The 24,364-nt window shown below is 41.5% G+C and overlaps 1 protein-coding gene across 4 annotated transcripts in view; it reads left to right on the top strand.

Moving 5' to 3' along the window:
• FBXW7 (F-box and WD repeat domain containing 7) overlaps positions 1-24,364 on the top strand; it is a 176,497-nt gene that overhangs the window by 124,884 nt on the left and 27,249 nt on the right. For 3 of the 4 annotated variants that reach the window (XM_058838234.1, XM_058838236.1, XM_058838237.1), the window contains 2 exons: positions 20,935-21,017; positions 24,107-24,248. In XM_058838234.1, the coding sequence (XP_058694217.1) occupies positions 20,935-21,017; positions 24,107-24,248 (225 nt within the window). Of the gene's footprint in view, positions 1-18,193; positions 18,426-20,934; positions 21,018-24,106; positions 24,249-24,364 lie in introns of those variants that run through there. The other variant, XM_058838235.1, reaches the window with a different exon arrangement.

Here is a 24,364-nt window from a genome sequence, read left to right as displayed (position 1 = left end):
AGGGTAGAAGTTTTGGGGCCAAACCAGAGATTCTGCAGCTTCTTTTCCCAAGGGGGAGGTATTTTCTTCTATTTCTGTTTAAGCAGAGTTGAACCCAGTCTGCTGTCCCCCTCGTAGTGGTAACCCATGATGTTGGCCATAGACTTGTTTGGTGGTGAGACCCACTAAAGTTTTAAAAATCTTTATTCTCTAGAAGTGTATTCAAGATCTGAAGCCATATTTTTAAGAGTAAAAATGCCTTTTTAATGAAAATGTGGGGTTATAGTAATGACTTTCTGGTGGGCAAATAATGGATTTACATCAAGACTCAACTTAAAACATAGTGCTTGGAGCACCATGAATACAAAACTCTATCCTTTCTTATCCCATGTGTAGGAGGAATCCATCACGATTTCAGATACACTGAAGCAGTGGATTTTGACATTTTATTAAAGTTTGGACATGTAATCACTCTTCAATGTTCTGTTCAAAGGAACCTCAGCAGAAAATAGCATAAAATTACCATGCACTGATAATGGAGAGAAGCACTGAACTTCAGATTTACACTCTCATTACTTGTTCCATCACATTCTCAGTTTTTTGTTGTGTTGTCTTTATGGCTTTTGGTGTTCTGAGAGTAAGGTTCCCATTCATTTTTGGAACTCTAAAAGGACATAAATTATAATGGCTGATTTCTGATATGACAAGGGTTAACAAAAATATGGCAATTCTTTACTCTCAATTCTCAAAAGCAAAGCTGATATATTTTCCTACTGTTTCCTTTTGATTTCTTTTCCAAACATACAAGAAAATTTAACTGTCTCTGACAGCTGATGTAGATGTTGTGTTACATTTTTCTTTGGTAAAATTCTTATATATGTTTTAAATACTACCATTTGATTCTGGACTCTGATTATAAAGAAAGTCAGTTTCATTGGTAAAGTTACTTTTATAGTTTCTCTCATGAGGATTTTACATATAAATATTTGTGTAAGTTGCCTTTTTCAAACATCTTGGCATAAGAAACTCAGCTAAAATGGAAGGAAAATTGTTTATGAGGAGAAACTTTCTAATCTGAAGAGAAGTCTATCATGTTTAAAGAAAAACATGGTTTTACTGATAAAAGAATTATTAAATAAATCCACTAGGTTCACTAAGTAATAACTTTTTGCCTCTTGCAACTGCTGCAACAAACAAAAAAATAATTTACTATTATGACTTTGCTGAAATAGGTGGGAAAGAAATTGCCTGTTCTGTTTATTTACCAGTGAGCAGAAAAAAAGGAAAGAAAAATCAGGTATTCAAACAGAAGTTTAAAAAAAAGCCACAGAGAGAGAAAGTTGTAAACTCTTTGTACTGTCTGACTTTGTACTTTTTTGCATATTTGAACTTCCCCTCCCAGGATTTTTTCATATTGCAGATTTCTGTGCATGAGTGGATTTCTTAAAGAGCTTGCAGATACAGGCTTTAAAGGTGTCCTTCAGGTCGGTTAGTAGATGGTCTCAACTTCTGTAAGCAGATTATGCTCTGTCAAAATGTTTTGGGGTTTTCTTTGAGGGGGTTATTGTCAGCTGTGATGGCTTTCCACTCTTTGCAGGTATTGGATTTCAATTTGGGATTAAAATCCATTAAAATGGATTTTACTCATTGCTTTTAATGTTTAAAGCAACAGTAATACGGGCTTTTAAGATGTTGGGTCCAGTTCTTCCAATTAATGAGGCCCCAGTGAATTCAGCGCACTTATCCTACTGATAGGGAATCCAGTGTATTTTGGCTTCTGTGACTGTGACCAGTTGGTACTGTGAACATGTCATTTCCCAGCTCAGCTAAGTTGGCTGGATAAACTGCCACCCTTTGGGCTACTTGCAGGTATTTGTCATGCATCCTGCCAGCAGTCTTCTGCTGTTTAAGATCTGCCACTTAAGCTGCTCATGTCATCACTTCTTAGCCTGTTTAAGGGGAAAAACGTGCATTTATTGCCAAAGATCTACTACTATATATAGTTGTATAAGCCAGTTTAGCTCACTGACTGAAATCTGTTAAGGAGAGGAGAGTAGCTTCTTCTGGTACAGCTATATCCAGCAGAGAATATGCCCATGGCTTGCCATTTTGAGAGCTGGTTTTGACAAGTTTGCTTATGAAAGGTATGCTGTCTTACAGTGAAGAATGTCTGTAGAGAGGTGTGGGCATTTCCTTAGGACGAGATGGCAGTAGGCATGAGGAATGCTTCTGGAGCAGACAGGCCTCTGATCTAGAACTGTTCTTGATGTAAAGCATGTTTGGTTCTCAGTAGTCATCTTCACATATATTTGGAAATGGGATTTGAACTGGTAAAAGCACGGTATCCTCCTCTTCCTAAAGATTTATTTCCTTGTCAACTGCAGTTTTCTACTAATGTTGTCTAAAGTCACCCTCTCTGCTCTGCATAGAGGCACTGATGTGGAGAGAGTGTGCTTGCAGACTTGGTGCTCCCAGCCATGGCCTCCGAGTTTGTTTCCAACCAACAGGTGGGAATGGCAATGTGAAGAAGCAGTCTTGATTCCTAGCCAGGTTTTTAGTCTGTTTCACCTCTAGGTTAAGCCCTCAGCTTGTGAGCCCCTCAGTCCATTTGGTCCCTTTGAGCTGGGGTCTTTACCATGTCTCTAAGCAGATCTTTGAAAGGGCAAGTTTATTATGAGGAATATTGATGTTATTTGACAAACCTTTGTTATACACATTGAACTGTCTGTTCCCTTCCTTTCCAGCTTCAAGATCACTCTGAAAAGTGCTAACAAATTAGGAGCTTCTTGAAATTAGCTTAACATGAAGAAGCAAATATACTCAATTCAGTTACTGGTTTAATGCAGATCAAGATAATATTCTCACCTCATTCCCAAAGGCCCCTAAAGGAATAGTGCAATTCCACGATGGCATCCATACAGATAAAAGGTAGTATAACTGCATTATTTGGAAATTACTGCAAGCTACTCCTCTTTTCCCTTTCATTTAAAGACATTTTGAAGACACTAATGCTGTGGGGAGGGAGGCTTAACATCTGAGCACTGGGAAATTTTTTCTTAGTTGTATGTTCTTCCAGAATATTTCTGAGAACTGTGGTTTTGTTTCAGGGAAATGAAATGTTGGAAGAACTGCTGGAAGGTTTAGAAAGACTTGTCAGGGGCATAAAATAGTTAATTTGCCTTCCTGAAATTCTTGTGTTGTCTGGAAGAAATCAGCTGATAATTTCTTTTAGACTGAGGTTTTGGTTGGGCAGGACCAGATTTATCCAGATCTGGGTGTTATTGCTCAAACTTTTGTTAGATAATGGAAGCTGGATATATGATAGTGGCCTGTCTAGACAAACCTGCAGTAGCCTTTGACTCTCTTGTTGATACCATCAGCAGGCTGGTTTGCATGGTGGAATCTTATTTGGAGACCAGTTGCACATTCTGTTTCATTGAGGGCTAGGTCAGTACCTCAGTAGTGAGAAAAGATGGAGGGTATATGAACCACTCCTTGGGATCTCTCTAGGTGTCACATAGCCTTGAGTGCAAATTCTCCTCAGGAGCTGAAGACACTTTGATTGCTTATTTATATATTTAGGTAGATATAAAACCAGAAAAATGTTAACTGCCAGTTGCAGATATAGAAAATACCCTTCCAAAAGATCAAGAGGGTTGAATTTGGTATGCTGGTTGTTTTCACAGCCTTGACTGCTCCTTAGCCTGGTATCCATCCCCGTTCTCATACTTGGATATCTGCTAAATTTTTAAGTTAAGAGTTCCACTTCCTATTGCAACAAAAGGTATAGTTTCTGTGGAGGTGAAGGGGGCATTATGATTGTTTTTCACACCTTTTTTTTTAATTCTGAGATGATTTCTTTTGGTACAGCTTTAACCTCAGCATACACTGCCTCTGCTTAGAAAACAGTGTTAGTATCACAGCTCTTCACAACAGATACCTTTTAGATTGTAATAGATGTCCCCTGGAAATTGGAAATGGGAAATGAATTGCGTTTTCTGGGTCTTGGCACTATTGACCCATGCTTTAGATCAATGCAGGCTCTGACTGAGTCTTCCTCTTTCGCCTTTTCCCCATTTAGCCTGTAATACTGAACAGCTAACCCAGCTTACTAGTCACATTTCTATATCCTTTCGGAGAGCCACACAAAACTGCCAGCTGTAAAAGCAAAAGCCCACCATTCCTAAAGTAGATGCACATAATATGGTAATGTAACCAGCTATCATGAACAGGAAAGTGAACAAATCCCAGTTAGTGTGAATGTTCTTGCTTCTCAGTATGTACACCTGCTGAGTCACATTTAACTTTCCTCTGTGATATGGCAAATTAAGTACTTAACATTTTTTCCCCAGGTATTTTGCATAAAGAAGCACAAAGCTTGTTCAGGTTTTCTGGTTAAGAGGATACTACCCTGAGAGCACCTATTGTGCTCTTCAGGACTGAGTAGCCCACACATCTTGCTACAGATGTGAGGCTTGTCTGTCTCAAAGGAAGCGAATTTCAGAGGGCTCTTTGAAGGACTGTGCTGATAAGGAGGCTGACATCCCTATCTTAAGTTGAAATGTACCTTATTGTTTTAGCTTTTTAACCCAGTAGTCTGCACTACCTATAATGCCTGAATTACAGGGAAGGTTAGTATCTTCTGCTGTCTTTTCCTTGACAGGTTGATTGCTCAGTCTAAACTTGAGGCTGTTGGATTCCCCTCTTAAACTAGCTGTCCACCAAACTTTCTTTGTATTAATCAGAATCAGTAAATATTAGCATGTTGTGCATAAAGCACTTGAGAAGACTGTTGCTGCAGTTTTTTTGGAAAACCCCAAGAGCTTTGCCATACGACTGTAGCATTCTCATGCTGACTTACTTAGGGGGAACACCTTCATTTTTTTCAGTCTTGCATAGCAGAGGATGAGGGCTGCTCAGTGCAGTGTTGCATGTGAATCTGGAGACCACCCGCTGTTCCTAAACATAGGGAATTAAAATGATTTGTAACCAGGAGGGACATTAGATAAAGTTTGCCAGAAATCTAGTAGGAACCGAAATAAAAGAGTCCCTAGTAGAGGTCAACCAATTCAGCTTTTGGAATCGGTGTAGTGTAGGAGTTCCTAATCCCTCTGGTGATAGTGGTCTGCCTTCTAATTTTAGTCTCTTTCAGTTTACTTGTAAAGTACAATAGACCAGTGGAAAAAATCTGCATTTTAAAAAAAGTTTTTAAAGAGCAGGCATGAGTCATACCTGTCCCTGCAGGCTGTTAAAAAGCTGCCAACAGTTAGCTGGGAAGAAGTGTATTTAAACTGTGTTCATGCCAATTTAAATCACTTTATTCAAAAGCATGAATGAGGCTGTAGTATTCCATTAAGACTGTTGTTATCAAATTTTAATGAGGAGCTATATTTACACAAGCAGCAAATGAGTTCTTCCCAGAATTTTATTTTTAATCAAATATTCCTAAACATTGTCTATGATTTTACAAGGGACAAAAGTGAACATTGTACAATCTTGTCCCAGAGGGGAAATTCAGCTAACAACTGGGCTGTATTTAAATAACTGCATAGAAATTGAAATTTAGGTTCATCAGCGAGTGATCTGGTCAGTGGCTCATAGCGTGTTTTGTTGAAGGTAGGTAGTAAAATGGGGATTTTTAAATCAGGTCTGGCCAGTTTTCAAGGCACAAGTATGTTCTGCATCTGAAATTAGACTAAAGGGAAGAGTCCACGTGATGCGTGAAGCTTGTGTCGAAGGTTAAATTAAAAGGGACCTAACTAATGCTAGACTGCACTTTGATTTTTTGCCAACTTTCTGATCAAAAAAATGAGACTTCTGCTAAATACCAGACTGCAGGCTGGTGCTCTCATCCGCCTCCCTCCTGCTTCCCTTTCCCACTTCCATTCAGTCTCTCCCTGTCACATCAGCAGGCCTATGACATACAGCAGGATATTTTTCCATTTCTGTGAGAAAGATTGGCATACATAAACCAGTTTGGCACCGATTGAATATTAGAGATGGAGTATGATAATAAAGGGAAAGTGGGTAAAAAAATCCCTAGAGATTTGTCAGAACATTGCTGGCATTGCTCAAGCAATGTTATAGCTAATAACAAGCTTTAGTAGTTGCTTTCAGCAAAATAAAAGGAATAGGAACTAGGACATATATTTGCACAGGCTTTATTACAAAATCTTAAATCTCTCGTCTAGTGTACTAATTTCAAATAACAGTTTGCAATATTCTGCATTTTCTTCCTCTCAATTTTAAAATAGTTTTTAGATACTTCCCTGTGCAGCCAACCACATCGGTGACATGGACGATTCCTTGGCATTTTACTTTGTAGCATTTAATTGTTAAATCAGTAACATTAGATGGACTGCATTTCCTTAAATAATTGTATTTTATATTTCCTTAAGTAATTGAAATACTGAGTCTCCATAAAATTACGAACTTCAAAACCATGGCTGCCATCTAATTTGGTGGTTACAAGTGAATGGAACGGCAAACAAAAAAATTTGAAATCTTTAATTTACTCCGTCCTGTCTATAAATAAAAAAATTGTAAGCTTCAAAACCCAGGAGTTTAGTTAACTGTCTTGCTGTTTAACCCACAGTTAATGGATTGGTTTAGAGAGCACATCAGTTCCATTACACTGATCTGGCAAGTTTACAGAAGTTTTTAGAGAAATGGTTAAATATGTGAAGTCTGAAGTTATGTGAAGTTTGCAACATGCAGTTTTCCTTGAGGGTAGAAACAGGAGTTTTTGACTTGTGGTTTCTTTAATTCAAGTAGAAATGTTACAGCTTTATAAAGGAAGCATAAGCTTTTATTGAACAAAACGTTTTCCCAAAAGAAGCTTAGAAATAACAGTGGACAGGTATGGTAATTTTCTTTCTTTATGCTGTAGTTCTTAGGTTTTGTATGGGTAGCACTGTTTGAAAATATCTCTGAAACACTGAAATGTGCCACCTATTTCGTACTTCTTGAATTCTATGAAACATATGTTACAAAGAGTTGTGTTGGTAAAGCTAAATTCAGTGTAAAAAAAAATAAATTAGCAATTGTCATCCCTCTCATCTGGATGAGGGACTAGTTACCCAAAGTTGTGCAGTGCTGTGTCTCTTGTAGAGACAGGCAAGCATAACTGTGTGGTTTCTAGACTGGAAGCACCTGTTCGGGGAAGAATGTTTTTAGATGGGGCAGGTTTGCAGGCCTGCTTGCTCTGCCTGTAGCCCATTTTGACATGCAATTGCACAGCATAAGGTTAATGACAGTGGGTTAGCAAGCCTTCAAAGCATCTGGTGTGACCCCGGGATGCCTGGCATTCCTTTCTGCTCTGCAAAGGTTTGGCATCCATCCTCCACTGCAGGAAGAATGCACTCAGGAGAAACCAGCTCACAGGGCTCCCCCAGGCCTCTGGAGAGGGGAGAGTTGTCATGGCAATAAATCATGAGGGTTCATGGCAAAAGAGTAAATCCCCTTCTCTGTGCTCTACCGTAGGTGTGGGTTGGGTGAGAAAAGGAAGCAGGTAGAATGTGCAATTTTCTCTTCTATAACCACCACTGCCACTTAATGCTAGGGCAGAGTGTCTGTCATGGGAAAGTGACCATTTCCCTGTACCAGAGACACTCTGGGCTGCAAGGAGTCTGTGTCCTACCGGGTCTTAGTGCTGATCAGACTGACCTGACTGACCTGGGACTCACCGAGCATTCTGTAGCCAAAGGCAGTGTAGGCAGAACTGAATCTTCCCTGCAGTGGCGGCTTCCTGCTGCTCTGCAGATGTGGGCAAGAATGGCAAAGGAAACATCAAATATCCTCTAGATAACTTGCTGGTGCATGTATTAGACAAAGCAAAGAAGCATTACTGGACCTGGGGCTCACCACTGTGGAGGAGTTCATTAGACACATCAAGACTGGAGACAGCCTAGGCTGTAGCCACCATGCCCTGAGTTTCTGATCTTGAGGAACATGGGTCTGATAAAGAGCAAAGTCAGGACTGTGAGCTCCAGAAAGGTGAACTTTAAGTTCTTTAAAGAATTAGTGGATGAGATCCCCAGGGAAACTGACATTAGGTACAGAGGAGCTGACCAGAGCTGGCAACTCAGTTGACACAACAGAAGGATGGGATCCTCCATCCAGAGGGACCTGGGCAAAGTTAGGAAGTGGACCCATTAGAACCTCTCAAGGCTGGGAGTCCAAGTGCAAGGTGCTGCATCTGAGTCAAGGCAATCCAGACATGAGTACAGACTGGGAGACCTCATTGAGAGCAGCCCTACAGAGGAGGACATGGTGGACAGAAAGCTGGATGTGAGCCAGCAATGTGCTTGCATCCCAGAAGGCCAGCCGTGTCCTTGACTGCATCAAAAGCCCCATGGGCAGCAGGGTGAGGGGGGGATTCTGCCTCTCTACTCCACTTGCAGTGCTGCGTTCAGCTCTGGAAAAGCACAAAAAAGACATGGACATGTTGGAGAAAGTCCAGAGGACACCATGAAGAAGATGATCAGGGGGCCAAAGCACTTCTTTGAACTCAGGCTGAGAGAGCTGGGGTTGTTCAGCCTGGAGATGAGAAGGCTCCAGGGAGACTTCACTGTAGCCTTTCAGTTCCTCAAGACGGCGTATAAAAATATGGGACTCACTTTTTATATAGGCAGGTAGTAACAGGACAAAAGGGAACAGTGTTAAACTGAAAGAGGAGAGATTTAGGTTAGATGTTTGGAAGAAATTCTTTACCCAGAGGCTAGGGAGTCACTTCCAGAGAAGTTATGGATGCCCCATCCCTGAAACTGTTCAAGGCCAAGTTGGATGAGGCCCTGAGCAACCTGATCTAATGGGTGGCATTGAAGACCACGGTGGGAGAACTAAATAAACCTGAAGGTCCCTTCCAACCCTGGCCTTTATATGACTCTGTGACTCTGTGTCTTGCAGTCCAGATGTCCCCTGCCTCGTAGATGCTTGAACATTGTATGGGAAAAATGCTTCCCCTGGATTCCAGGGAGGGAGAAAACATGGTTGAGGATGGAAAAGGAAAGGATTTATAAGGTGGGACAATAAGTCTTGTTAGACTTTGGTGCTGTGGAGAGGGCAGGAGGGAGGAAACTACTGGGGAAATACTGGGCCAGAAGATTGATACAGGAAGCACAGGGCAAGAGAATGGAGGACAATAGGGATGGTGCTTACAGAGAAACAAGGAGGAGGAAAAGATGGAGAGAGCCCAGGAAATTCATACACATTCAATGGAACAATCGCCTCCAAAGCTGAGACTAAAGGACCCTACACTTCTGTTACCAGCATGTTTCACCTTCCTCTAGGGCTTTTGCACCAAAGGTGCATCCTGCTGTGTTCCTCACTGCCGGTTCCCCGCAGTAGTGGGGCGTCACGGGGGGCTCAGGCTGTGTTCCGTGTCACTGGCACACTGGACAGGGAGTCAATGCATTGCCACATGATGGGTGAATTGCCTTGCTGCTATAAAATGGATGCCAGGATGCCGTGCCTAAAACATTGGAATGTTTGCCTTTGCAAACTTGATGCATGTGCACAGGTGGATAACAATGTATAATAAATCACAACCTCAGACACTGTTTGTTTCCACAGAATCTCTCTTATTTAGTATGTACCATGCACAGGCTGTCTTGTTAAGCAGCTTTTTTGAGTAAAAGCATCTTATTCCTGTCATTTCAAATTCTTTTGAATGCTTGGTTTTGTAACCTTTATACCCCCTTTAGGTATAACAGGTAGGAAAAGAGATTTGACATTTTTAATAGTTTTTTTCTTTACATTCCTCCTAAATCCTTCTGGTTTAATCTGTAATTCCAGGAATTCTTCCGTCTGTAGCCTAAAGACTCACAACTAACCCCTTCTCATTCTCATGTACCACAAATGACAACAGAAACTATTTTGTAAATAAATTTGTATAGATTATGCCAGATAAATTAGCACTCTTGGCAATTAAAATTAAGCTATCTCTAAAAAAAAAAAAACTCAACAGAAAACAGCAGTAGATACCAGTCCTCAATTTGTATTCAGTGTAAAGGACAGACATTTTTGGAAAGCCTTCCAAGTCCAAACATACATTTCTTTTTCTGTGCAAAGGTGATTTGCTAACCTGCTTATATTTGAGTGAAAACAGTTTGAACATTGGTGTTCAAATGCAGAAATGCACACTTCTCCAATTTGGAAACATTCTTGTCAATATAAACAAAACAACTCAGCTCTCTGGTTGAAATCTTGAAAAAAAGGAACTGATCCATATTAATTTTTTTGGGTATTGTGTCTGTCATGCGTTGATCAGCAGGAAGGGCTTGTGCTTTGTGTGCCTAAGAACAGTCTGTAGTGCATGGTTTTCTAACTTTATGGACTATTGTCACATGCAGAATCTGTGAAATGACTATAGTGGGAATATAAGGTAAAATTAATTTAAAATGACCCCAGGGAGTGACTGCTACCTTCATATTGTGCCAGCAGAACACCCTGTGCCCAGGCGGCACTGGTTGCTGCTGTGGTGTGGCAGCTGCTGCCCTTGACTTCAGCGGTGTGTACGGATATCTGGGAGAAGAGTGGGCAAGGGAGGAAAGCGGATGGGATGTGTGGTGCCAGCTTCCTCCGCGGTGCAGGTGTGGGAGCCAGCGGCTTGCAGGGGCTGCTCTGCGGGGCCACTTGGGCTTGTACAGCGTGTAACGGGCAAGGTCATCACTTCAGGAAATTTAGGAATGTCCTTTGGTCTCTGAAGCAACTGCTGCTGTGACTCAGAAGCACAGACTGGTTCAATGTGAACTTGAGTGATTAGCACAGCTATTACTGCATCTATAAATAGAATTCATCTTACAATATATTAAGTTTAATGATATAATAAATAGATTACAGTTAACTTTAATAGGAGCACAATGAATGGAGATGCAGTTCTTATGAAGAGCTGCTGCCATTAGAGAATGTTTTGCAAGATGTATTATATGTAATACCTTTTCCTTTGAAAAATGAATAATCTTGCAATACTGTGTAAAAACAAAACTCAAAAAAGCAACTAATAATGTTCTTGTTGCACAGAAAGCAGTGAAGGATGTGAAAGTGCACGTTGCATTATTAACCTTAACTCTGCTCCTTATGAATATGCACTATGAAAAAAATGTTTATTATATGCTAATATTGCTAGTTTTAAAACAAACCATATATTTCTGTGTAGGAAACTTGCATGTGGTTACTGTCACAGGGAATTAAAAGCAACAGGAAGCTTAGCTGCACTGATATTTTATTTTAATTTATCTTTTTCTTTAACAAGAAGAAAAATGCTTTGGGAAGAAAAACGTTCTGTTTTTGTTAGTTTTATTCAGTGAAATAATATAGAGTTCTAATGAGACAAGCTTCCTGGAGTTGCAACATGACATGTTTTAAAGAAGCTTGGCATTACACCCCCTGCCTGTAGTTCACCTTGTTGTGCTTGTTTTGTGGTAAATCTTTGTATGTCCATTTCCATTTATCTCAGACTGAAGTATATTTTTCAATGCAAATAAGTTGTTCTGGTGATAATACAGTCCTCTGGGTTGGAAGGACAAAGCCCAAACCCTGCAGTTCTTTGCCTTTTCACCTAGGGCTGTAGTTTCGTAAGGATTCAAGGTAAGGTAGCTTTTCTGGGGGCTTAGGGAGGTTAAAAAGGAGAGAGTGGGCTGTACCTCTTGCCATGCAGGCACAGATTTGTGTGTGTGGCTGTGCAGTGAGGGAGATGAGGAATCTGACCTGGCTGGAAAATAGCCTAGCAAAAAGGTGACCCGAGGTCAGTTGCTGCTATAGTTGACCACAGAGCCAGACAACGAAGGCTGTGGTGGCACCTGAGAAGGTGATGCAAGCATAGAAATGAATGGCCAAGGGCATCACAAATGCAGGAACTGTTTGGTTTTTTCTTCTTCCCAGTGGCTGTGCTAGCTTAAATGCACATGAAGCTATAGCTGAGAAAGTGATGCCTCTAGGTGTAAATAATAGGCTTATCCTCTCTGCATGGGACACTCGGGTCATAGTTCCTCATACCTTTTTCTCAGTGGTGTAGCTGGCTCAAGGAGTTTGTGCCCTGCCTGTGAATTGCTCATTTGCTTCTGCTGGCTCAGTTGTTTGTGAAAGCATGGTGGAAATTTAAACTAGCAACTAGTTCAAAAAGAAAGAAGAAAGAAAACCTCAAGGGTAAAAACTTAAACCCATCTCTCTTCACCCTGCATCAGTTAATGAATCTGGTTCACAGGGTGTTTCTACAGATGTTTGTTCCTGCAGAAATAAGGGCAAGAGCCATTTGGGGACAGGAATGAGCAGGTGAGACCGGGACATCTTTAAGCTGGTGTTATCACCATGCATGGATCTGTTCCTTCCATTAATGGGTGTATGACAGCTTTGGCTGTACTCCTTTAAAATAACCTAAGCATCGAAGCATATGCTGCAAGTTCTGTGCCCAGCTACAGGGAACCAGCAAAGAGGACAGGATGTATGACCTTCAGAGGGGAGATCTGCTCTGCTGGAGACACAGTGATGCTGTATTACATTAAGCTTGTCTGTGAAATCTCCCTGCTCTCAAAACATAATTTGAAGTTTATTATAAGCATCCAGTGCTGAAATCTGTTATATACACTTCATGTTTAAGTCCTTTTCAAAGCTATTTTTTATAGCCATTAACTAGCACACCTTTTGAATTCTATCACAATCTATTTAGAACTCTATTTTTTTAAAGGCAAGTATTTTAAGGAAGTGGTTTATGGGAAATCTCTGCTATAGATATATACCCTTAAAATGGTATTTGTAATCAAAGTTCACACTGTTCTAATAGGATCAGGATTTATAAAGAAATATTAACTGATTTTTTTCAGTTGCTACCGATGACATTTCCTTCCCTGCAGAAACAAAGCTTAAAGTCTTTTTACAATTTTGTTTGACTACAGTACCTTACTTCGCATGGAAATCACGGATAATCATGTGTGGGGAATTTCATTTTGAAAGCAGTCTTCAAAATGCTTTGCCAAGAAGCATTATACAGTTAGTGAAACAGTTCTGTATTACCTATCATACTTCATAATATGTATTCTCCACTCCACTTAAGTGAGCTTTGGAAGGCTTCATGCAACTTAATGTAATGCCTCTCTGTGTCCTTCCTCCCATAATAGAGTTACTGTTGCTTTCACTACTTCCTCCCGAACCTTAAGTTCATCAGTCTTCTAAAAATACATCATTTATCATTAAGCTGCTGATCAGTGCACATTGCAGTGTCCAGAATTGCTTGTGCTACACTTGAACTACACACAATCATAAGTGTAAATTTCTTCCTCTAACTGTGTTGAGGCTAACATGCAGGAGTGAACCTTTCTAAGGTTGCTGCACACATTATAAATAAATTGAGCAGAAATTCTTCTATCTGAACTGCTTCCAGGGAGCCAAGTTGCTTTTGTTCTTCCCTCATAGCTGTAATGTAGCAGCTGTTGGTCACAAACTGGTGCACCTAAATTCATTTCAGCATCAGTACTAATGGTATCTTCTACACAGTTACACCTGTGTGATAGGTGCATCCTGCACTGTACCCTTGGGCTTCCTCAGTCAAATACCCGTTTTCCTTAACTGGTGAGTGTGCTAAACCTTTGTCTCACAGATCTGGAATTTACCCATAAAATACTTCCAGCTCAGCAACTGGGATGCACACTAATAAATCTCAGATCTGTAGCCTGTAATGCTGCTGCCTAGCCCAAACTGAACTGGGAGAAACCGTGAGAACACAGGATTTCTATGATCCTAGTGGCTCACTTGTTTAATTTCATATGAGTTCAAAAAGAAAAAGATCTGACAATAATAGCAGTGCCTTTTTGTAGTGGAAAGGCCCGCCCTGAATTACTTTGAAACATGTTAAACAGTTGCTATCCTGTGGAATATTTTTCTCCTTTTCTGAGACCTTACACATGTTGGCCTCTAGCATGTGCCTTTCTCATTGAGTGAATGGGAACTTAGGCTTTTAAATGTAGGTGCCCTAAGCTAAGCTGTAGTTAAGTGTCTAAAGCAGATGGCAGAAGTACCTCTCTGTGGGGCCAGATTCTTGCCTGAATGGGAGCATTTGGCAAATTAAATGAAGTATGTAGTTGGATGAATAGGTCAAATATAGAAGACAAAGTGCTGGCTGCTGCAGCTGCCCAAGCTATATTACCAAGCAGAAGGGGAGTGTTTAAAGCCTAAGTGGGTCCAAATTTGAGAAAGGGGAAAACAACTAAGCATGACCGCTCTTCTCAGGTCATCTTCACTGTGTCCAGGGTAAATCTCTCACAGCTAAGGATTTGGCCCCTCCCGATTAGGATGTTTGATTTCCTGGATAGAAAAAAACCCCGCAATCCTATTAGACAACACACAAAAATCCCTCTGAAATGTTTCTAAAGGAGTCAGTCTGCTAAGCGTCTGCTAAATGTGCAGAGTACACAGAATCCCTTCTGGCACTGTCTTGAATGATGCATTTACCAATATTAATGGAGATACCAAACCATATTGCTCCGCAGTTCCTCCTGCACACATTATGCTCCCGACACACATATGTGTGTATGTGAAATGCCAATTATGGTTTTTGCATTCCCTGGTTTAAGTGCCAGTGTTTTTTTCAAAATGCTGACTGGCCATTACCACAGCCAGACCGTCCTGTGGTCTCTCCACTCAAAAGTGTTTCTCCAACTAAAAAAAAACCAACAAAAACACCCAACAAAAAATGTTGTTTCTTTGGTCTGTTGCACTGTAATCTCCGTTCTTCTGGGGATTATATAGCTCTGCGGGTGATTTCTGTAATTCATTCTAGTCTTTCATTAGAAGTAATAGACGGTCTTAATTACAGCATGCCACATGACAAACTGGTAAAGGTGCTAGAAATGTTGCCAACAGGAAAAGAATTGGATGCTGTGAATTTTTTTTAATTAAGAGTTGGCAGTACTGACGGGAAATAAGATTGGACTTGTGTCCACTGAAAACTATGTAATTTTGGTGTAGACATTTTTTCTAAATGTCAGGAATTGTATGTTATTTGTGGTTTTAAGAACTTGAAAAATTATTGTCAGCTTAAACAAAGTAAGACCAACCTTTGAAATTAAATATATACCAGACAGGGAAAGAAACATGGTAACTTTTGATTTTTCTCTTTGCATTGCTTTAAACTGTAGTCTTCCTCAGTGTACCTTAATTTGTGATGAATGTTTGCTTTATACCATTAAGTATTCTTGGTGTGTAAAGTTACTGTAGTAAATATTATTTCAAATGTTGGTAGAGATGTAAGTGAATGCATCTTCTTTGCTACTTGCTGTCAGGCTTTCAAAAGTACCTGTAGGGTTGGGGTCCTATTCCTCCACCTTTGTATTTTCCCAGAAGGCACAGAGTGAAGCTGTGTGACCGCAATCTTCCCAGGTTAGGCAGTTCCACATTACTTTCGCGAAACATTAATTAATTTCCTACTAGGGAGAGTGTGGTGCATTCATTACACAATTTTTTTCTGAGAACAGGGTGGTTCTCAAAGTCAAGGGAGACTGAGAAAGTCCGTTCTAGACAGGAATTTAGAAGTGGGAGTCTAACAGTAGACTCCCACTAAAGTCCCTCAGCCTTTGGTGGAGCACATTCTTCTCCAGTAACTAGGGAAAGCCTAAGCTATGGTTAGGTATTTTGGGGAAGAGCAGACATCCAACTAGAGTAATTTTGCAATTACCCAGAGCCAATCAAACTTAGTTTGAGAAATGGGAATGTTTCTTTATTTGTAGAGAATCAAAACTGGGACTACTACAGAGAAAAATATAAGAAGGTGAGAGCCAGAGCCATAACCATGTGCAATTTTTGGGTTTTGCTCTGAGAAAGGCAGATTGCTAGATGAGAGATGGTCATTGTTCAAATGTCATGTCTGTCTGTGATATCTGTATCTAAAATTAGGAAAAAACCCAAACCTTTTGTGCAGAATAAGTACCTGACATACCAAGTTTTCTACCATTAGCAAATGATTGTTGGGGTTATTACATAGGTCCTGACTGTGGCAAAGTGATTAGTAGTTAAGTCAGTGGGTTTTTTTACCATGAGAGAATATCTGCCAATCATGATCAAAAGAGAAGTAATCTGCAATAGTAGTACTCCAGAAGAGAGGAAAATAGTAATTTCTAATTATTATTCAACTCATTGACTGCTTAATTCCGAAGCAAATTTTGTTCAAAAGATAAATCTAGGCATGCTGTCAGATTACACTTGCCTTTGGGCTGGGGGAGAGGTTAATCCCTGGGGATTTCCTACCCCTTCCTGCTTCTGTGCTGGAGCAAGAGTAGCCATCGTCCCCTCTCTGCATCAAGTGCATTCACTGGTGAGAGAAGGGGCAGAGATAGCTGCAAGCATCACAGGGCATTAGGCAAGTGCATATATAAAGTACTTCCAAGTCCTCACAGTGATAATGTTCAAATTCTTTCTTACTCTGATGATTTGAGTATTAATTTGCTTCCTGTGATCATTTAATGTGTATATGCAGGCTGTGTTTTTTTTTTCCCTTCCCCTTTGCATGTGATGTGCTAGCAAAGGGAGGCAGTAATAGTCTCCCGGGATATGTACAGCTCTGTTCATATCTGAGGTATGAAGTCAACTCAAGACCATTTTGTTCTCATAAAATATACAGCACTGCAGTTTAATGGATAATGGCATAAATGCCAAGATTTGACGGGCAGAACCATTTTCACTGGGAGATGAAAAACACTGTGAGGACTTAGTGCTGGATGGGAGATACATCAGAGAGAGGCAGAATCTCTGTGCTGTGGGGGTAGTGATTTCACCTTAGCTGGGTGTGCTAACACCGGCCACACTTAGCTATTGCTAAGTAATAATACATATGAGATTTTTTTAAAGTACTAATGAGGAAGCTAATGTTTTTTACAGAAAGTGCTTCCACTCCTTTAGATGTGTGTTCTATACCTTTTCTGTACTGCTTTGGGTGATAGAGAAGAAGATGGTTTCCCCTCAGGTCAGTAGGAAGGGACTACATGCTTCCTTCTGTTTGAGTGTATCAGTCCAGAGGGCTGCTGAGCATCTTCAGTTTCCACTGCACCTGGGGAAAATTAGAGGGGAATGCTGCAGCTTCAGATCATGTTCAGGGTATGCTCTTTCTGAACTTGGGCAGAAAACTTTGCAGGAGAGAAAAAAAAAAGAAATAAAGAAAAATTTCTGAAGCTGAAGTCTCTTGAGTTGTCCGTATAGAAACTAAAGAAAAATCAAGCTGCCCAGCTGCTGTGCCGGTTCCAGGTACCTGTCTGAGAGCCCAGCCATATGTCAGGAACTTAATGCCCTTGAATCGAGCCGTAAGGGTGAACTGGACAGATTTGTTGATGTGAACAATGACCAAAAAAGGAGCGTTCTTTAGCAAGTAATTACCAAGGGTTTTCCTTGTGCTTTCACTGAAATTCAGGTGAGAATCCTGCTTAGGATTTGAAGCCCGAGCTAAGATGGCTTGGTGCCGCCCAAGAGCTACCTTGTGCGGGAGAGGGGAGCGTGTGTGCGCGCAGGCAATTCCAGGTGCGCGGGGAAGGCTGCCTGCCTCCCTGCTGGGGAAACCCCGCTCCTGCCTCTGACAGCTCCGCCGCGGCTCTGCTCTGGATTAGGATTTTAATGTATATTACATAATTGCTAGGTTCGGGTCTTTCAACTCCTAAATCTTCAAAACCCGTTTATTCTATTGTTTAGCCAATAGAGGGTATTTCAGCATCTTTTTCCCTGGCAAAACTGTAGTGCATTTCAAATTATTCTAAAATTACCCGCACTTTTGAAGGACTAATTTGCGTCTGTCCACGGAATGCAGTCATGGACGAGTCCAGCCAGGCCCGCCGAGGGCGATGGTATAATTATAATTAGTGGAAATGAGCTTGTTTTGCACCCGCTTGGAAAACCGCGGAGAGAGTGGCACAGAGCGAGGGCTGGGGGCAGCCCCTGCCTCGGAGGCGGTGCGGGAGAAGGGGGCGGGAGGGGGGGGGAGGGAAGGTGAAAGGGGGAAATAGCCCCAAACCCACGCAGCGCTGGGGCTGTTTTTTTTTTTTTTAATTTCCCCCCCCTTCTCTGCGCGGGGTGGGGGCGGTTTCCCGGCGGCGGGGCCCGCGGGTCCCTCCCGGCCGCGCATCCCGCAGTGCCGCGCCGCCGCTGCGGAGGCGGGCGGGGAGGGAGGGACGGGGCGGGCGCGGGGGGCGGGCGGAGGCGGGCGGCGGGCAGGGCGGGCAGGGGGAGCCGCGCTCCGCGCAGGCAGGGCAGGGCAGGGCCGGGCCAGCCGGGCCGAGCAGCGCCGCCGCCGCAGCCCGCCGTGCCCGAGCATGTCGGCGCGGGAGGCGGTGACCTACCTGCCGGAGAAGGGGCTGTACTGCCAGCGCCTGCCCGGCCGCCGGGCCCGCGGGGCGCCGCCGCCGCCGCCGCGCAAGGGGAAGCGCGCCGACACCATGGGCTTCTACGGCACCCTCAAGATGATCTTCTACAAAGTGAGTGGCCGCCCCGTCCCCTCCCCGCGGGTGCGCGGCCGCGGAGGGCGGGGGCGCGGGGAGGGGCGGGCGGGGGCCGCGCGTTCTCCGCGGCGGCGGTCCGCGGGCGCAGACGTGCCGGCGGCGGGGGCTGCCGCCCGGCCGTAGCTGCAGTCAGTGCGCTGCCGGGGAGCGCTGCCAGCGCTTGGTGGCGGGCGGCGATGCGGAATGCAGTTTGCTGCCCCTTCTTTTCTTTCTTTTTTTTTTTTTTTTTTTTAATATATATACATATATATATATATATAATTTTTTTTCTTTTAAATTTTTTTGGTATACTGCAGTGTCGGTTAGTTTGATGAATAAACGTTGTCTGAAGGAGTTGTGTTTTCCTAGCGACAGATTAAATGTTGAGAGGGATGTTTGCTCGACGGTTCCTGTGTTTTGGTTACACGGAGACCTTACCGATGTGTGAATCTTGTCACTAGATCTCTCTGCTGTAGAGAAAGTTTTATCTTCTTCATATGGTAAACGGTATTTTTGACCGCCTATTTACTTAGCACCGTCTGAGATACTGAAAGTCAGTCTGCGTGGTGGACCCCATGTGAAAGTTGCCTAAAATGTCCAAAAAAAACCCAGCCAAAAGAAACAGGTGAAATCATGATAAGGCAACATAATGCATGTTGTTTTCTTCGCTAACGCAAAAGAATAACTCACCAGAGCAGATTATTCTGCTGTAGGATTTCTACTTTTCATTTTTAAGGTGTGCTTTTGCAGAACTGCATTTCCCTCTTATGAGAAGCAGAAGAGGAATACGATGATGATAACCTCTCAGAAAGGCAAGCTGGAAATAAAAATTTTCCTTGAGCAGGAAAAATCCTTTCTGAAAAGTCTATCGTCAAATACTGAAATTCGTTCTCAAACATCTCACTTACGCTTCCGATAATTTTGATGGCTCACCCTCCTAGCACAGCAGTAAAAGATGGTATCCATTATTTTTCAGTGATCCTTGCAACTGTTTTTTTTGGGGGGAGCAGGGGGGGCTGGTCCTCCCGGGGCGTGGGGAAGCAGCGAGGGTGAGGCTGGTGATTCGGCAGCATGCAGGGCGGTTCTGACTCAGTGCTTGTCTGGTGAAATGCTGTGGAGTGTCCCATGTGAGGCATGGGCAAGAAAACACAGCTAAAAGGCAAGCTCTTCTGGTTGTGTTGTAGCTGTTCCTGTAAAAACAAGCCTTAGCTTTCCTGTGTGAGCACTAATAAAGCAGAACACGAGATCTTCAGTGGCTGTTCTTAGCTAAAGCCATAAGGGTATTTCAAAAGTATAAATAACCAAAATCACAACAAAAGTCTATGGACCCTAAGCTTTAGAGAATCCTGCTGGGTTTGGGGTGTTTTGTTTTAGGTAGGTAGACTGATTCAATAAATGGTTAAATAACTATGTTATAATACAACATTTAAAAAGATCAAATCAAAGTTGTGTAAGAAAGATGCCAACTTTTAAACTGCATCTTAAACATGAAATTTTGAAAAAAAAGGAAGCAAATGGTTGTACTAGAGTCTGAAACGTAATACAAGTAGTTTATGTATTTTGCAGCTCACAGTTGTAAACAGCAGTAAACATTCTTCAGCTGGCTAAACTCCTGTGGTGTATCACATCTCAAAATAAAAAAGGAATACCAACAAAAGTTCAGAAGTTGCGTTTGGCACATGTATGTCTCATTTAGTCCAAAAGTCTGTGGTTAAAGATTACCCAAATATGTAGAAAGTAATCTCTATTTGTCTGCCTGGATAAATATGGCTTTCATTGGTTTCCATCTCTTTGGTAATTTTTGCAGTCTGGCTTCCCCTTTTAGCAGCTGCCCTGCTCATTATTTGGTTTTGATCATATCTAATTGCGGGTGACATTTGAGACTGGGGTGTAGCGTTTTTCATCCTTACCCCTCTTGAAAAAAATACTGGTTAATCTGTCAGTTTTACTGCAGTTTTATAAATTTTTTCAATGTACAGCTTTAAAATAAAAGTAAAAGAAGAAAAGATACAGTAATTTTTAAATTTTTTTTTTAAGGTGTGAAATAAATATGGTTTATAATGCAGACAGGCTACTTAAATTTAACCATTTCAATGAGAGACTAAGCAATGAACCTGAACACAAAGAATCCAGGGCTTTGGTTTAGTTTCTTCCCTCCTCTCCTGGGAGGACAGCGAGAGAACAGTTTAGCGAATAAACCAACACAAAATAAATTAACACAGTTCTGCACACTTTTTCACAATTTGGGAATTAAAATAATGTAATTCCAATTGATTTTGGACCCTAAAAGAACAATAATGTATACATGCACCCTATAAAACATGTATCAAATATTGTTGAATTTAGAAAATAAAACATTGCATTAAGTAATTTTATGCGTGTCAACTTTTTGAAATTTGGTATAAAAGTAGAAGGTAAAAATGTGTTAATTTTACAGAAGTACACATAAGTAAGGTTGGTTGTGTAACTAAATCCGTGTTGTTACTCTTTTTCCCTCACCTTGCAGATGAAGAGAAAGTTGGACCATGGCTCCGAGGTCCGTTCTTTCTCTCTGGGAAAGAAACCCTGCAAAGTCTCAGAATACACAAGGTAATTAAATGCAATGACAGATCACTGGATCCTGATTCCTGCGTATATCCTGTCTTTCCAATTGCTGAGCTTGATTAATTAAGCTCCTCTTAATGTTAAACACTGTAAAGCAAAGGAGAGGTGGTATCAGCATTTGTATATTGCTTTGCTGATTTAAATTATGTGAACTGAAGATGAGCTTTAATGAAATAGCCAGACTTGCATTTCTTCAGTTGAGGTTTGTGTTTCATTCTAAATATAGCATGCCCATTTACTTAAGAGACTTTTTGAGGGCTGGAGCATTCTTGGGAATAAAGTCAATCAGATTTTAAAAAGGGACATAACGATAAACCCTAAGACTATTAAAATTGTGATCAAATGTATCACTTTGCTATGGTAACAGGAATGAGAGAATGGAAATTCATGTAGGCAGAGCAGACCATCTGATCTTGACAGGAACACACACGTACTTGCTGTCCACAATGTGAAAGTATTGAGGGTTCTGGTCCACTTCTTTGCTACTCCTGTGTGGTACCAGGAAGCACAAATACCTGCTGCTGTTCCTGTCAGGTGCTTCATGGGGTAAAACACTCCTAACCATCAGCAGCAGTATCAGGGCAGGGCTGTGGATGCACGCCTTGCAAGTGTATTCTTACTATGTAGTTGCCATAACAATTGTGCTTGGATGTCACACTGCTTCCAATCCTGTTTGAATTTACACTGTTTTACGTTTTTCCCCCACTATAAGCATCGTCCCTCCCATGAGTGTTGCATTTGCCTCCCAAGGCTCTCTGGAAATTACATTTCTTTTGAACACACTACAGTAGTGTTCAGACACTGATGGCTCTTGCAAAGTAGTTTATTTCTCTTCCTTTAAGAAGTTTATTAGGTGATGAGTAAAAAGTTAGGCAGCAGGTCCTAGGGTTGCTTTTCAGACGTGTAAATGCTGCAGCAGAGTAGAGGAGGTGATGTGTTGTTGCTGAGAGGCACTTGTTGCAGCTTCCACATCCCCCCAAGCCTGCAGGTGGTATCTTCTGATTTCTGAGTCAGTCTAATGGAAGGACTCTTGTTGGACACAATTTCTTCAGGTGACACCCTGGGAGTTCTCTGCACTCCCAGAAGACTAAACAGTTCAGCAACAAAGGAAGTACGCTTTTTTATCGAGTGTGTCTGTCAGATTCAGAGGAACTGCTGGATTTGTCAAACTTCCACAGAGACCTGACTCGTTGTTTCAGAGGAATGAAAACCTAGAGGAAAAACGAAGCACGAACAAGTATCTTGTGGTTTAATCTCAGGTCAAAGGAAAAAACCTTTTAGATCCTGTTTTGAATAACTGTTTTTGACTGAGAGACAGTTTGCAGCAGAAGAAAGTAAAGTGTAACTGTTCTACTGGGGCAAGTTCAAGGCTACATACTGCTCAGAACCAATAGAAGCTAATTTCAAGTGCCTTATTTTGGACCTTGAATGATAGGCCTTGTGCTGAATCTCTATGCAGGTGATTAGAATGACTAAGCTGTAAAATCACATTTTTATTTTAAAAATATTTTTAACTGACATTGCTTGGATTTTGAGTAGTTATTGGCATAAAATAATCCTTAAATAACATTTGATCCTCCTCTCTTAAGCTCTTTGATTTGGTTTTATCTAAATATTATGTAGGTAAATGATGCAGTTCTTGTGCCTGCTTGTTTCCATTTTCCCTAGGATCAGGCACTCTAAAATTGACCAGCTGATGAACTTTGTTTGCATATAACAGATAAAGTCAGTAAACAAATGCCATTAAGACTGCCTTCATCTCTGAAACAGTATTTTCATACCAGCTTCTGTTTCTGTTATTACTCAGCAAAATGAACAGTTAAAAATAGGCCTGCTCAAACCAGTCTTTACTTTTCTTGACCAGTTTGGGTAAATGTTAGGACATGCTATGATTGTCCTTCAGAATAAGGAAGAGTAGAGTGAAATATTTGTAGAGTATAATGAGGTAAATATTAAAATGAACTTGCCTTGCATCATTTAAAGCTATTCCTGTAGCCACTGAAAAATCAGTAAACCCTCTAAGCTCATGCCTACTAAAAAGCTGGGTTTATCCTACAAAAAAGCAGAGAGTTTTTTGGAGTCTCACACTGTATTTAAAGTGTTGATGCTTGTGCAAATACTGCTGGGGTTCCATGTTTCCTGCTAGGGAATATAACTTTGATATTCTGTGGACGAAGTACTTTACATTATGTAAAAAAAACCACCAAAACAACAAAACAAAACAAAAAAACCCAAACCCAAAATTGAAAAAAACAACAACCAAACCAAACAAAAAAAACCCCAAACCAGAAAACACAGTCAGCTGTATTTCTTTAGACTCCCACAATAGCAGCTTAATCCCAGCTCTTTTAAAAGCTCCATTCCATATGAATGAGCTGGTTTTTAACATGTCCGAGTGAAAAAATCAAACTGTGATTCAGAGAGTACCTTTGGCTCCTTTTCACTTTACACCCCCCCCCCCCCCCACATAATTCCTGTGTCATTCCATCAACACACAAACTTTAAAAGACTGTGTAGAGTGTTTCAAAGCCCAATTCCAGACCACTAAGCCACTAGAACTGCTTGATATTACTAGCTCTTTGTCAACAAAATATATTAAAACCTAAAAATAGGTACTTTTTTTTTCCTTTCTGTTTGGAGATGAAGCAGTGCTAGCACATTTCACATACAGGTGGAACTCTGAGATCTGGCTTCCTACATCCCCAGTCAGAAGGCAGTAGCCCAGAAAGGAAGGAAATACTCCGGCAAGGAATGTGTAAACCTGTATCTTTACACACAACTTGCAGGCCAGTTAACAGAGTGATAATTTTTCAGCCTTGAAATGTGATCCCTATTTCTCCCATGGTTGGAGGGTTAGCACGGCAGTGGTAGAAGCAGGCAGATTTATCCAAGTGGGAGTCTGACCTCTTGACTGACCAGCAGAAAAATTCTTCACCTTAATGCTTTTGCACAAAGCTGAAGAGTTGAAGTAATAGTTGCAATTGTTGCAATAATTATGTACTAGATTTTTGGTTCTCTTGTGAATTTTTCCTCGATGTTTTACATATGGCTGTCACTTTTCATTTGTATGGCAGTACCACGGGGCTGGTGCCATGTTCTGCCACACCGACGACGTTTGGGGACCTGCGGGCAGCCAACGGCCAGGGGCAGCAGCGGCGCCGCATTACATCCGTGCAGCCACCGTCGGGCCTCCAGGAATGGCTGAAAATGTTTCAGGTAACCATGCTTGCAGAAATAAGCATCTGCAGCAACTCTGCCTCCATGGTTTATGGAAGGGTGTGCTTCAGTAGAGTTGGTCCTCCTTATACATCCCAGAATGTCTCTGCCATTGA

Source organism: Poecile atricapillus, chromosome 4, assembly GCF_030490865.1.
Source record: "Poecile atricapillus isolate bPoeAtr1 chromosome 4, bPoeAtr1.hap1, whole genome shotgun sequence".
Classification (NCBI taxonomy): domain Eukaryota; kingdom Metazoa; phylum Chordata; class Aves; order Passeriformes; family Paridae; genus Poecile; species Poecile atricapillus.
The sequence above is the reverse complement of the archived record's forward strand: the minus strand, read 5'-3'. Positions and strand labels throughout refer to the sequence as shown.